Here is a 16,033-nt window from a genome sequence, read left to right on the forward strand (position 1 = left end):
GTTCTTTGCTAATGCAAATACTGCTTTATCCCATGTCTACCCCAAAACTCATTTCCCTAAGCCCTTTCTGGTTCTGATCTTTACCTTATTTTTTCCTCTCAGTACTGCACAATATCATTTCTTACTCAGAATGTTGGCACTACTGTGTAGGGAAAAGGTTCTCAAATTTAAATACTTATTTAAATCATGCACGCATGGGATTTGGTAGGTTTAGCTCACCACCTAGGAATCCCTCAGGTGATTCCAGCACAAGATCCTGGAACACTTAGAGCAACACTGTGTTAAACCTCTATGGCTGGCTTTTACTTCTCTGTACCTGCTGTCTTCAGCTCGGCTGAGCATCAGTGGTACGTGAGTTGCTCAATGCTCAGTTTCAAGTGTCTGTTCAGCATGGTGCCGAATAGATGCCTCAATTATGAATGATGCTCAGAGTGTCAAGAAAGTAACTCAGCCACGTGGCCAGTGCTGCCCTCTCCAGGGAGACTAACTCCTGACTGGCGAGATCACTCTGAAAGTCACCAGAAGATCAAGAGGAAATTACATTCTCTGTCCTCTCAAAGAATGTGCAACCATCACCTCAAATGACCTCAGTGTGTCTCCAGTAAATTATGCTTCCGAAGAAGGCAGAACCACTGCAAGTTAATAACTTATAAACAAAACGATGGCAGGTCCTCAGTGCCCTCAAACCCATCATCCCCACAAACAAAGTGATGCGCCCAGTAAGGATTAAGGAAAACGCATGCCACGTATGTCACCGGGATTTTAAAACAGAAAGGACCCGACTCCCAGCTTATGCGACTGACCCCTGGCGGGTCGCCCCCGCCCGGCGGTAAAGGCTCTGGGGCAGAGTTTGGCAGCCCGGCGAGGGCGGGGCCGCGACGGCGGCGGCGTGTTGACGTCACGGGCGTGGGCCGCCCAGCGCGTCGTCCGGCGCGCAGCGGGGCCGGTGGTGGCAGCTGGGGCTGGCTTCGTTGCGTGAGCCGTGGGTTCTACGTCCGCTCCCTCCGCCCTTCGCCTCGTTCGGCCTCTGCAGCCCAACGCCGGCCGTCATGGTGCCGTCGGCGCGTCCTGCGCGGCCCCGCTGAGCCTCTGTTCCGCGGCGAGCGCGGCTCGGGGTCACCATGCCTACCCGTGAGTGGCCGGCCGAGGGCCGGGCCGGGCGGGGGGCGTTGGGGGGCGGCAGCCCGCTCCACTCGCGCTGGCTGGGTGGTCTGGCCAGGGTGGCGGGGGAAGCTAGGCTGGGGTGAGCAGAGCCAGAAAATGTCCGCGAGCAGCCCAATTACTTTCGTTTTGCTTTAGTCTTAACGGGGCAGCGTGATCCCGCTGCACAGATGGGAAAACTGAGGCCCGAGCATTAAGGGAACCGCTAAGACACACTGCTAAAGTAGGTGGCAGGGGTGGGAGTAACCTAGACCTGTGGGATTTCCAAGTTCAAGCTTTATTACTCACCGCACATCTTAGTGGAACTTTGTGGAAGTGCAGAAAATTAACTGCGGTCCCATTGTCACGGTCTTCTCACCTGGGCCTCGCATTGCTGGGCCGGACGCGCTGGCCGGTACCCGTGGTCCCCGCAGAGTCCCCAGAAGCTTTGACTCTCATCTGTAACACTTCTAGGGTGGTTGAAATAGCTGCTCTCTTGGGAACTTCACTATGCATAGATGTCTAAAGTGCGGCTTTTGGACCACCTGCTTTATATTTACCTGGGCAGATGATTAAAAATGCCAGTTTCGGGTTCCTCCCTAGCGGGATTGAATAAAATTCCGGAGCGTGGACAACAGAATCTGCTTGTCTAGTAATTGTGCCAGGGTTTAGCCAGAGACCCCAACATTTGAAAATCACTGGGTATTAGAGGCTTTTTAGACCAAATGCAGTACTACAGTACTACTAATGGCCTATTTTAAAGTGACCCAGATAATTGCAGTGTGACTTTAAACCCAGTGGCCCACATGGACTTGTGCAAACTGGGGAAGCTCCTGATCTTGGGCTGAGAGGAAGTGTGTGATGTATGTGATTCTTTCCAAGTAGGGCTTTTTTGAGTACGTGTTCCATACCATACCATACCACAGAATCTTTAAACGCTTCCAAATATATTTCTTAGAATTCATAACCAGCTCCTTCAATTGTCCTTATTTTTATATTTTGTAGCCTTATGGGACACTTGAGTTTCCAGGTCAGCCTCAAATGCATGTTTGTCTAGTGGTGGGAAAAGAGGAATTATTTCCTGAGATTACAAAGGTTTATGTAATGCTGTGGCAAACCTTTACTCTTTCAAGGAAAGATTTAACTCCTCATACCTGTGTGGGAGCTGTAGATATTGTTTTCTTTATACAGTGGGGTGAGTTCCTAAAGCATGTTCTTGCACTTTGTACCCAGTAAATATGTCAGCAGTTTATTTCTGTTTTATTCCTTTACACCAGAGGAATATCATTTACCATCATCTTCATGCTTCTGTTGTCAGTTTATTCTATCTAAATTCATGTTCACATTATTATTCGTGATTGTTTGAGATTAGCACTGTGTTTATCTTTTGCATTCTGAGAAAGCAAAGGGAAGGAGGTAAATACCTATTATTGGCATTTGAGGCTTCAAGTAGAATTTATGGGTAAAATGCCAAAATTAGCATCCTATGAAATTAAACAAATTTTAAGTTACATTATAGGGTTACATACGTTTTTGGGGAGATTGGTTTCTTTTCGAAGCTTGATTTATTCTGCAGAATGATTTTAGGACAAGCCACGGTACAGTTGGCTTAGTTAAGAATGCAGATTTCACTCCCTGACTGAAAGACAGGTGACATGTTTCTGTTATCTGTCATTGTTAATACTTGTCATGGTACATTTTTTATGACTGGATAAAAGGGTGCTATGATTGGGAGTGCCATTGTGAAGTGAAAAGTGTTCCCCTTTACCTTTTTTGTCTTTTTATGGTCACTGCAGCCAAAATTGCCAAGGTAGTGCAGAGGACTGAAGTGCTTCTTAGAAATTCTGTTTGTAGAATAAATTTCAATATAGAGGTGGTAAAATTGTCACTTTCTTTAGGAATGCTTTTAGGAAGAAAATCATGTGCACATAAAGGGAGATTGTTTTGTTTTAAGTAATGTTAAATGGTTGAAAGGCTTAGTTACAAGCTCAGCCAGTTAATCCTTAGGGTTTTAGTTAACTGTAAAATCAAAGGATTGGAGACGCTGATTATGGTCTCTGAGACCCTGAAGTTCAGAAAGCAAACCTTGTCCTAAGTCCTACAGCTGCTCTATTATTGCTATTTTGTTGCTTATTTGGAATATTGGTACTCAGTCATTGCAACTGTTGGTAAGTAGAATCCAGTGGAGTGTGGTATATCACTACTGGCTGAGCAGGTGTACAGGTGGAGTGTGGTATATCACTGCTGGCTGAGCAGGTGTACCGGGTGTCCCAAAAGTCTCCATACACAGGCAAAATTAGAACCGGAACGTGTTCACCATCAGTGGGAGAGAAGACTTCACGTGTGCATGTGTATGTAGAAATTGGTGGCTGACACGTAGAGAATATTTTGTAAGTGAAGGTACATTTAACTATAATCTCTCCCTTCTACGCCCATGGCATATTTTTGGGATACCCTGTGTATCTCATGAATATTAAAAGCCATTTCACTGGAGGCTTTTTTGGAAATCCAGTCTCTTTTTGGGAAAACAGCTACCTGGAAGGATGCCTGGTCAGGAAAGTGCTGGACACAGAAAGTGTTGCCCACAATTATGTGCATATCACTCTATATTCAGCCTGCACAGATTTCAAGACCTTGTCACTGAATGATATTTTCAGACCTACAAACCTATAATTTGACATGTGATTTTTCTAAAGGCCTTCATTTTATTCTCAGAGGACCATTAAGAAGCATTTTGATTTTAAAGATTTTCAAACTCTGAATCAGAATTTAAGTTAGAAGGAATACTAAACTTCTTAGTCATTTTATTTTGCATGTCAGGAGGCTGAGCCTCCTCTGAGTTTGCATGAAGTAAAGTCAGGACTTGAACACAGATCTGGTCCCTATCATTAGTAACCACAAAGAGCATAGATAACACTTATTTTTCTCTAGCATTAAGTTGGTAATAGTTTAGCTTTTCTTTTTTTTAACCTTGAGTTACATCAAGGCAGTCATAAACTTGGTCAAAATTTAAATCATTCTATGAGCTTAAAAGAAAGTTTCATATATGCCTTTGTTTCCATCTTAACGCAAGAACCTGTGGGAAGAAGGCTGTGTATTCCACAACCATTTAGCAGTAAATCTTGGTTATATAGGCACAAACTTAAACTTTAGTAAACTCTTAATATGCAGGAGACTCCTCCCTTCACAGACAACTTGCCTCAAAGCAAATTCAGTAAAATATACACTTGTATTATGTATGAAAATTATTACATATGTGGGTATTTACTAGGGAAAAGCAAAGCTCTCAACCATTGTTTGCTATTAATCTATACTTTTTGGTAGTTGTGTGGGGTTAATGCCTTCTTTTCTCATTTAGATAGTGACATTGTGCTCTGGGCAGATTTGATAGACTCCATGTTCGTTTTTTTTCTTTGATGAGGCTAATTATATTTAACTTATTTTTCAATTCATTCTAGCTAGAGAAGTACAGAATGAATTGCAAAGCAGATAATGGGTGCTGGTTGCAATGTTTTCCTTTTAGAGACACATTACTCTAATGTGACCTCTACACGTTGCTATTACTGGCTTTCTAGCCTTTTGTGTTTATTCATGTTCATTCATTCATATTTGCATTATTCTCTTCCTCGTCTTCCCCCCCCACGCGCCCTCCTGCTTCCTGCCAGCTTCCATCTCCCCCCCTCTTTCTCCCTCTCCCCACCATCTGTGTATCCTTCCAGAGTTGTAGCTAAAGAGGTTTTTTGCTCACAGTGACCTTTGGCTCAACACTGCTTTGATTGCTGTCCAAATCTCATCTTTCATTCTGTCCTTACTCATGGGGACAAAAGGTACATGAAAGATTATATAGATGTTGGAAGATAAAGGAGAAGGATGGGAGCCAGAATTTTAAGAATTTTATATGGTTTGCAGTGAAGCAAGCTGTCACAATCACAGGTATGGTGACTATTTTACAAGCATACTAGTGTTTTCCAACTTATTCAGTTACTTCATGAAGACTTATAGTTTGCTCTTAGAAATAGGAATTAATTATTGAATGCTGATTGCGTGTCATGAATTATCTTATTTGCAACTCTCTCACTTTAAGAGAGGCCATATTTGTTTTAGAGATGGAGAGATTGAGGTTCAGGAAAATTAAGTAACATGTCTGATGACACTAAGTGGTAGAGCTGGCATTGGAACGAGATGGGTCTGACTTTAAATTCCTAATTCTTTTTTCAAAGTACACTGCTCTGGGCCAGATAGGAGTGGAATCAGATCTTATTAGTTTCTTTTAACACTGTCACTTTTACTTAGCCCTGTTGTGCTTACCCCGTTACAAAATAGGTCCTTGGGAAATGTTGAATAAATGAAAAAAATGGAATCTTTTAAAAAAATACATTTTCTTGTACATAATATTTGTATATATTAATGGAGTACAAGTGATATTTTGCTGCATGCATAGAATATGTATTGGGGTATTTATTATATTACCTTGGGCACTTATCTTTTCTGTGTGTTAGGAACATTTTATGTCCTCTGTCCTAGCTATTTTGAAATTATAGCGTGTTGTTTTTAACTTTAGTCACCTTATTCTGCTATTGAAGATTAGAACTCATTCCTTCTATCTAACTATATGTTTGTATAATTAACCAACCTCTTTTCATCACCTCCCCTCCCAACCCCCATATCTAGATAGTTGAATTTTAACTGGAGTTGGAGAAGTTATTCTTTGAATAGTATAATCTGAACTAATTTATTTTTCATAAAAACAATGTTACAAAAGTTTTATAATTTGTGATTAGGTTCTTTGCAGGCTTGTCTTTACCATTTTATGGTTAATTTTTGAGGTCTGAGATAAGAATACAAACGTAGGCCTGCAAATCCTAGTCTAAATTCTTTGCACTGTTGATGTCTTGGACCCATAGGGGTGGCCGTTGTCCTGTGCCTTGTAGGATGTTTAGCGGTATTCTTGGGCTCTACTCACTAGAAGCCAGTTGTAATCCGCCTGCCCCCAAGGTTGTGGCAACCAGAAATGTCTTCTGACATTGTCAGATGCTCCCCGAGGGACAAAATTGTCCCCGGTTGAGAACCACTACTCTAAATATTTAAACATTATAAATTAAGCTATGGCCACAGCCTGCTCTTGACGTCCCAAGCAGGGTTCTCAGTCTGCTCCCACAGACTGCCTCCTTAACTCACAGCACAAGCAATCTGTAGGCCTGGTCATGGCAACAGAGATCTCCTGGGGCAGGGTGGTGTCTTGTCTGGTCCTAGACTGGGATTGACCCTCTCAGTTTCCTTGAGGGAGCCAGTGTGAGTAGGTTCCCCTCCTTTACTACCTCACTTTTCCATCTCAGGATTTTCAGGCAATTGTAAGCACCTCCTAGAACTCTACCATCCAAGTAGCTAGACAGACAGGAGGAGGAAGTCAGCTTTCTGGAGAATTCAGTCTGCCAAAAAAAAGTTGCCCATTCCATATGACCCAAAGTCTACTTTTTATATTAAATGGCATGATTTAATTTTTATTAAGCAAGGAATCACCAATTATTTGCTTTGTACGTCTGACTCTTAGACTGTTTCTGTAGGAACATTAGTTCCATTATAAGCTCCACTTTCGTGTCGGGAACTCTCCCTCCTAGAGATGCCCCTCTGTAGAAAGTGAACAGCCCTTTGTCCTGTAGTGGTGGTGGAAAGTGTTTCTTGGTGTCATTGAAGGAAAAGGATCTCAGACATTCTGAGAAATAAAGGAGGCCACAGAAAATCCCAGCATCAGGTACAGGCCCTCATCCATTTCAGGGAAGAAAGGGGGAAGAGAAGATCGTATGTATCAACTGTTTGTCTAGGTTAAGGAGTCTGAAGTATTTTTGCTAAATGAACCCTGCTGAGAATAAAAGCTATGGTTATTCTTCTCCAGAAAGACAGCAGATTCTCACCCAAAGTTTTGTATATATTTTCAAAATTTTCACTGAGATTGAAAAACAATGTAGATCACCAGAGTGGCAGTTACTCTCTGACGCAAACGTAATTCAGTTTGAGGAAGAATATCATTATTTGCCAAATATGTCATGCCATTCTAAGTATGTCTTCTACTTTGTTCTTCACCTAATTTTTAACATGTTTTTTCTTACCTTCTGTTAGGCTATAAGTCTTATTATAGATCAGTAGATAAATTTTCAGTAAGGTGTTTCTAGAACTCTCTATAAGTGAGTTATTTTAACAATTATTGGATCACCTGAAAAGAAAAAATGACATGGAGCAGGATTTGGAGCTAAAAAAGGATGTTTAGTCCAGTCATTAAGTGGGAAGTGAAACCAACCATTTAGCTGGGTACTAAAATCCAGATCATCTGAACCCTGGGTGGGCACACTTGCAACTTCATCCTGCCTTCATGGCGCATGGAAGGGTACGGGAGAGAAGCATTATAAAAATGATGTCTAACAATATGAAAAAGGATTCAAACTTAATATCAAATAGAAGAAAACGATAATATTTACAGCATTTATAAAATCTGAAAGCAAAACATACCACTCCTGTGTGGTTAGAGTACATTTTTGGTCTGTCAGATTACCAGAGGACTTTTTGACAATAACGTGTGAAGGCGGCGAGAAGCACTAGGACAGGCACAAGTTTACATCGATTCATTAATGATACTTACACACATCGATCCAGAAATTTCACTTTTGGGAATCTATCCTTGAGAAATAATTAAAAACAGATTGCATCACAATTTCTGTATCAAGATATCTATAATAGTAATATTTATAAAATAGTGAAATCCCACAAATTTTAATATATAATAATGGAGAAGTGATACAAATCGAAAATTATGCCTGTGAGGTTGCTAGGATTGTGATAGGAATTAGAAGTAAAATAATAGGGCTTTTTTCTTATCACTTGTATTTTTTTTTTTTTTGAAAGGAATAAGAAATAAATTTTTTCCTTGTCAAGTAGTGGTTTCAATTATGAAAACCTAAAAGGTTGAGATGAGTCATTATATGGGGGTTCAATTTATTGGGAGCTTGTAGGGGTTTTTTGGTGTTTTTTTTTTTTTTTTGACTTTTGACTGATCATGCTATGTAGAGTTGAATAAAATTCTAGGGAAGTATGATCACAAAATCAATGTTGGCAGTTCCTTTGATGATTAATATGTCAAACCTGTCAACATGCTCCTGTATATTTGCCAGGTTTATTCAGTTCTTGAAGTGAGCCTGCTCTTAAGTATATTCTAAAGCAAACAGAAGTTAATATTATTTTTTTCCCTTTTTTATATAGTATATCGTATTCTTTGTTTTGCATATTTTTCTCTACCTTTAGATGTTATTAGATAGCATGATTTTGATTCTTTATTAAAGAAGGAATCACTAGTCAGGTTTTTTCATTGTACCTCAAGAGTTTGCTACATTTGAAAAAAAGGTATTAAATCTTTTGCTACAGTCTTCAAGAGGAGTTCTGTCCTCTCTTTTTATTTTTAGTTATCAAGTTTTTCAGCTGTACTTTTTTATTACCTGAACTCCAGGGTATTTCTGCTGCAGTAGTTTTCTGGATAAGGCTAAGTGTTCTTCGCATCCCTGCCCTTTAATTGGCTTTTTTGAACAACTGTCTTGGCAGCTTGCTACTAAGTTCTCTGTGCTGTGATTGCAGTTAACTTTAAGTGGATTTCACTCCTGCTAATCAGGAAAAATAAAATGTCAAGTGTCCAAGTCTGCCATTGTCAATTCCTGGGATCTTACAAACTTTGCAGTAGATACTGTGTCAGGCTAAAGGAACTGGCACATTTCTTATGTCTGACTTATTTTTACTAGCCATTTAACCCCCTAAGCGGAGTAAGATAATATCTCCTAGGAATATTTAGGTGCAATAGAGTAATGTAATTGTGCTTTAGAGGTAGAAATGCTTTATGATCATGTTGTTAGAATCAGCATGTTATCAGGACAAAATACTTGCTTCTTGCCTTAGCCCATTGTCTGCTGCAGCTGTGTCCAGAAAGGCACCTGCAGAGGGAAGGCCATTCCAGGCAAATGGGTAGCAGCTACGATTCCAGGTGTCCTCCTCCATGGTTTCTCTTATTCTCTTAGTTGGGCTGGATTATGTGAATTTCAGAGGTCCAGTTTCTTTTTCATTTCATAACCCAGATTAGAAACAGACTTAAGTGACTTGTCATGACACCTTTCCTCTTGGTTCTATCTTGTTTCTTTGTTTGATCTTCCAAGGACAGGAGGTATCTGCCCCCAATCAGTTGTATTTATAATACCTTTACAAAAGCTTCTTCCCCTGACAAAGGATTATTCTTCTTGCTGGTTCCCAAGGATTCTATGTTGCCCTCATCCCATCTTGGAGGGTAGCATGAGGGAGTTTTAGCTTCTTTTAGAGCCAACATTTTCAAAATGTCTTCCATGGAAGTACAATAAGGACTGTGGGAAGGATGCAGAAGGGACTGAGCAGGTGGCCCTCTCTACCTAACCAGCTTCAGGTACAGTGGCTCTATTTTTATATCTTTTATTTGTGAGATTCTGCATTTGAATTTCAATAGGGAAATAATACTAGCAACTTTTTAAAAATTTGAAGTTTATAGATTTAGACATTAGAGTATGTCTTCTGACAAGAACCATAGGTACTTCAGAATCAAAAGCTCGGAAACCTAGGGGGCAAAACCCACAGGCATTTAGCTGATAATGCCTCCCCTATTTTGCTCTCACGATCTCTAGGATAGGAGAGTTGATCTCTTACTGTAGTCCTTCCAGTCATAGGCATTGTCAACATGCTCTTGGATCACAAGTTATCTTTCGACTTTTCTTGTTTTCTTGATCAGTTTCTCTTAGGATTCATTCTTTTAGCAAATATTTTAGTGCCTGTATTTACAAAACATGGCTAGATGGGGAATTCAGAGGTGAATAAAGCAGTCTGGTTTCAAAAAGTTTATCTTGTTTTCTTGTTTATGGAAGGGTGTAAACAGCTGTAATGACAGAGAAGGGATGGGCCAGTGCCATGATAACAGTGCTCTGGGAATTGAGGGGCGAGACTGCACCCCTAATTAGGAAGAGGAGGACAAGGGGGAGATGAGTGAAAGGTAGCTTCATAAGCCTGAACGCCTTAGGAGATACTACAGAGGTAGTGATCGTGACAAAAATGCTTGTTTGGGAAAATGTTGGAGGTAAGTCGTATAGGTGGAAGGGGAAAGCATCAAGTTCATCTGTATATAGTAATTTTGTCTTTTATTCAGTGGTCAAATCTGAACACTTCTAAAGAAGTACAGTAGATAGGATTGATTGGATGAAAGGGTAGAGGGAGAAGGAGGCTGTCAGGATTCACTCTTATTTCTGGCTTTGTCATTTGAGTGAATGGCTCTAGTTTGATGCAGGGACTTTTTTGGAGGAGGAGCAGAGTTTGGAGAATTGAGATGGAAGGTAAGTCCATTTTAGAATATGGTAAATACGGTAAATATGGTAAATGTGCCTTCAGGGTGGTAATTCACCTTTGCTAAACTCTTGAGTATTTGCGTAGAGATGAGATAATTTTTATTTATGATTTTAATTTTTTAAGATTTAACTAAGTCTATTTTTATAGATATAATGAATACTATAAATGTATACAGATTTCTATGTTCTTTCTTTGTGTATAGTACTATCAAAATTTTTTTCTGTGTATCAGTAGTTTAATTGGAAGTAATTTAGTCATTTAGTAACACATTGACCTTTTATGATAGCATCAGATTTTGGTTTGTGATGCATTTAAAAATATTGACTAGAAAAGATTTGATTGTCTTCTTAGAGGAATATGATTAACATAAAAATCAGTACTTTCTACATACTGTGATCACAGTGTATGTTTGTGATAAATTAAAAGAATTCGTGAAAATTTAAGAAAGTCTTAGGCTTTTGAATTTGTGTTACCAAACTCTGCATGAGGTGAATACAGAATCTTTAGAGTTTCTCTGCTTTAGTTGGAAGTTTGAGGAGAGTATATAAAGCATTGAACCTTGAAGGTGTGAATTAGTAATTAATTTTTTTATTAAACTTTTTACTTAGCTAGGCCTACTCAGCAAGCCTTTGTTACATTTTGCTATCTTCAAATTTTGGGTAGAAAAATTACTTAAAATATATATTCTATTTAAATACACAATTAGAGGGCTACTTATCTTTTCAGTTACTGTTTAATCAGAAAATTTAACCATCTGATTCACATGAAAGCTTTTAACATATGGCATAGATGCTGTGGGTGTTGTGGAATCTATAAGAAGAATCATTGCTGTTGATACATTAAATGTATTTCTTCTAAAAATAATTTTGGAAGTTACAAACACTCCCACAGATTTAACACTTTTGTTGCTGTGTGACTAGTGAGGAAATAAAACTTGTTAAAATTTAAGTAGTTGGGGAATTTTAAAGCTGTTTTGCATTTTGCTTTAAATAACTCATAATGTACTTGCAAAATATTTAGAGGAGTTTTTTTTTTTTTTTTTTTTTTTGTAGAGACAGAGTCTCACTTTATGGCCCTTGGTAGAGTGCTGTGGCCTCACATAGCTCACAGCAACCTCCAACTCCTGGGCTTAAGCGATTCTCTTGCCTCAGCCTCCCGAGTAGCTGGGACTACAGGCGCCCGCCACAACGCCCGGCTAATTTTTGGTTGCAGTTCGGCCGGGGCCGGGTTTGAACCCGCCACCCTCGGCATATGGGGCCGGCGCCTTACCAACTGAGCCACAGGCACTGCCCTATTTAGAGGAGTTTTAATTAAAATAACCCTATCCAACATAGTTAACTAAGAATGATCTCAGTCATTGCTTGTGATATTGTTTATGCTCATAGGGATGAAACATTACTGTCTTTTAATGTAAGGGTTTATTTTCCTAAGCTCTAGTGCCTTAGTTTATTTAAGCAGACACTATTTTTCAGGGTTTATAAAAAAGAGCTTAGCTTAAAAACTGCTGAAAACTCCACCCCTATCTTTTTTTCATATTTGGGTTTTCATTGTGATCATAGGGTAACAGTAGGGTTTTAAACTGTGACCTCAGTATGACTAATGCATTCTAAGTTCACAATAAATATACAGAAGTAAATAATTGCTTATTTTTTTTAAAACTAGCTTTATTGAGATATAATTAGCATACCACAAAGTTTACCTGTTTTAAGTGGATGGAGAGACTTGATTTTTATGTTAAGCAGAAATCCTAGGAATTACCTGGATAGTTATTTACAGATATGAATTCTTGGGTCTCCCATCCCCAATTCCAGTTAGTAGGACTCATACTTCAGAAAATACTAGGAGACTTGCTAAAATTAAAGATTTCAAAATCCAAGTTCCTTTTAGGCTTTTAATTATAAAGAAGATATTTTTATTTCTGGATTTTTAAGTTATATATATATATATATATATATATATATATATGTATATATTTTATCCCTGCAGTCCCTGACCCCAGGCTGTGGTCAGGTACCTGCCTGTGGCCTATGAGGAACCTGGCTGCACAGCAGGGTGTGAGTGGTGGGGCCAGCAAGCAAATGAATGAGCTCTACCTCCTCCTGGATCAGTGGCTGCATTATATTCTCATAGGATTGCCAACTCCACTGTAAACTGCTCCTGTGAGGAATCTACCTCGTGTGCTCCTTATGTGAATCCGATGCCTGATGATCTGAGGTGGAGCTGAGGTGGTGATGCTAGCACTGGGGAGTGGCTGCAAATACAGATTATCATTAGAGGAGAGGTCTGACTACACAGAGACCACAATAAGCCAAGTGCTTGCAGACTCATATTAAAATCATCCACTCCCACCCCCAAGGTCATGGAAAAATTGCCTCCCATGAAACCGGTCCCTGGTGCCAAAAAAGGTTGAACTTTTCCATGCTCAAGTTGTAGTAAAGCAAAGGATTCCCACCTTTATAAAATAAAAATGGGCCTTAGCTTCAAAACTGGAGCGTAAGGATGGTTTTGCTGCTAGAATTTTTTTTTTTTTTTTGACTTTTTTTTTTTTTATTGTTGGGGATTCATTGAGGGTACAATAAGCCAGTTAACACTGATTGCAATTGTTAGGTAAAGTCCCTCTTGCAATCATGTCAGCTGCTAGAATTTTGTAAAAGGTTACATGGAAATACTTCCATCATTGTCCTTGTTAGTTTTGGGACACTTGTGCTAGAGTGTTTCGTTATCATAAGCTGAAGCTCTACAGTGCACAGTGCACTGGGTGGGAAAGCTTTAAGACATCCTTCACCCTAGACAGCAGTGGCCATTTGGCTGAGTTTGTGAGGTACAGAAGTTCGCTCCTTTTCCTTAGGGGTACGTGTGGCATAGATGGTTACATGTTCCTTGCAGCTCTGGTGGTCTGGTGTTCTGGGAGTTTACCATAACTTCTTGTGGAGGCACTCTCACAGTGTAACTAAAGCTTCTTATTTTTTCTTTCTTAGGGGCATTTTTGAGCTCAGAGTACCTTTAAAAGATGATATTTTCTAGAAGTGGTAGTTTGTAATCTAACGGCTTCTCAGGCAGGGTGTCACTCCTCTGACTTAATTTTTGCATTTTTGAAATCAGTGACAATTATATAATATTTTGGCACCTTAAAAATATTTTGACATTTTGCTTTAATCTACAAATTATACAGTTCAGGTTATGTTTTTTAAAAAGATTTATCTCAGGAAGACAGTGTGTTATGTAAAGTGTTGAGAGTACAGGCTCTTAACTGGATCCATAGTTCTTGTATGATGTTGGACAAATTACTTTTATCTTTCTAATTCCCTATTTGTAAAGTGTAAATGTTAATAGTCTACCTCATAGGGTCATTCTGAAGATTGAATGAGATGAAATCTAGCAGATAGTGGACATTCAAGCATTTGCTGAATGTGTTCTGTGGGAATCAGACTGCCAGGTGAGGGCAGGTGGGAGCAGGAAGCTCATGGGTCGTAAGCCTCCTCTCAGCCGTGTGGTTAGGTCTTCTGGTTCTCCACTGTATTTTTCATTATGTTCATGAAATCAAATTTTATACCTTTGTGGAAGACTTGGATCTTGTATTTGATGTTCCAGTAGTTTGCCAGGGGCTGCTGGCAAACTACTAAACAAAGTGCCACAAACTGGGTGGTTTAAAGAACAGACCTTTTTTTGTTTCATAGTTCTGTGTAGAAGTCTGATTCAGGGTGTTGACAGGGCTGGTTCTTTGCATGAGCGCTGTGGAGGGAGGGTCTGTCCAGGCCTCTCTGCCTGGGGTTCTCCTTGTATGTGTGTCTGTCTCTAAATTTCCCCCTTTTTATGATACCGGTGATACTGGGTTAGGGCCTTCTCTGATGTCCTCATCCTAATGTGATTATGTCTACAAAGAGCCCATCTCCAAATATGGTCACTTTCTGAGGCACTGAGAGATAGGACTTCAACAAGTGAATTTTGGGGAAACACAATTCAACCCATCATAGGTATATTGGAGACATGAAAGTGAAACAGATTTTTTAGTTACAACATTTCCATTTTTTAAGTTGTCCTTTTTTATAAAACTTTAATGTAAACAGATAGGATAGCCACTTTTTCTTGTACTAGGACCAGCCATTCATTTACCTAAACTTAAGCAAAGTATATGTAGCACTTGAAATAAACTGGAATTGAGCAGAGATTCTTGATTTCCTTGTCTTAGTTATTTATATGCTACTATGTGGATGAGGAAGGGATGTTTGGGTTTCAGGTACTAAAAATACCAAGGAATGAGTTAACTTCTCTCGAGGCTGATTTAAAGTCTTTTTGGCATTTGATTGATTTCAGGAGCAGAACATATCTACTAAATATAGAATTTGTTGGTCTTCCTGTTATACAGAATCTTACATACACCAGTTTTTGAGGATAAAAACTGCCATAAAAAGGTACCATAAAAACTGGGTGGCTTAAGACAGAGTATTTTTCTTTCATAGTTTTGGAGCCTGGAAATTTGAAATCATGATTTGGGTAGAATCATGTTCCTCCTGAGATTCTAGGGAGGAATCTCTCCTTGCCCCTTTATAATTTTTGATATTTGCGGCAGTCTTTGGAGTTCCTTGGTGGTGGCACCATAATCATAACCTCTTTCTGTTTTCACTGGGCCTTCTTCCTTGTGTGTCTCCATATATTTTCCTTGGAAGGATACCAGTCACTGGATTTAGGCTCTTTGTAATCCGGTATGACCTCATCCTAACTTGATTCTGTCTGCACAGACTCCATTTCCACATAGAGTCACAATGGCAGGTTGAGTATCCCAAATCTGAAAATCCAAACACACTGAAATAAAATATTTTGAGCTTCTTTTTAAGTGCTCAAAGGAAGTGCTCGCTGGAGCAGTTTGGCTTTTCAGATTTTTTGATTAGGGATGCTTAGCTAGTATGTATTCTGCAAATATTCCAAAACTAAAAAATCCAAAATCTGAAATACTCCTGATTTCAAGCATTGCGGATGAGGTATATTCAGCCTGCATGGGGGTAGACTTCAGCATATTTTGGGGGGAGGGGAACACAGTTCAACCCACAATAGTTGTTCATTGCTTTTACAAATCAGCTTTACTTTTAATTTCTCTCTTTTATTCTCCAGTTATTCCTGAACAGTAAATGGACTACTTTGTTACCACACATTAGTGTACTTGAGTCGGTCAACCCAGAACTCTCCCACTTTCCTGAATGTTAACCTGTTGCCTTGGTTTTCAAGGTGGATAATTATGCTTCATGTTTTGCCTCTCTGTCCATCTGCTCCAACAGTTTGTTGGAAATTTTGAAGTCCTTTTTCTCTCTTTCTTTACCAACTATATGTTGTGTTTGAAATTGTTGCACTATTTTATAACTCTTAATACGTTTCACTTCCAGAAGCTTTTTGCAGTAGAAATGCATATGTGTTCACTACTTGAAGCATATTCTCTATACCACTTTTTATTAAGACAAAGGTTTTCTACACAGAGTGGAATGAACAAAAGCATTGGGATAAA

The 16,033-nt window shown here is 39.4% G+C and overlaps 1 protein-coding gene across 1 annotated transcript in view; it reads left to right on the plus strand.

Annotated features, from left to right (window-relative positions):
- Positions 1-919: 919 nt before the first annotated feature.
- The window catches only part of EFR3A (EFR3 homolog A), a 103,244-nt gene continuing 88,130 nt past the window's right edge, over positions 920-16,033 (plus strand). Inside the window, exon 1 of the mRNA XM_053559047.1 lies at positions 920-1,131. Coding sequence (XP_053415022.1) covers positions 1,122-1,131 — 10 coding nt within the window. The 5' untranslated portion in view covers positions 920-1,121. The remainder of the gene's footprint in view (positions 1,132-16,033) is intronic.

This window comes from Nycticebus coucang, chromosome 13 (assembly GCF_027406575.1).
Source record: "Nycticebus coucang isolate mNycCou1 chromosome 13, mNycCou1.pri, whole genome shotgun sequence".
Taxonomy (NCBI): domain Eukaryota; kingdom Metazoa; phylum Chordata; class Mammalia; order Primates; family Lorisidae; genus Nycticebus; species Nycticebus coucang.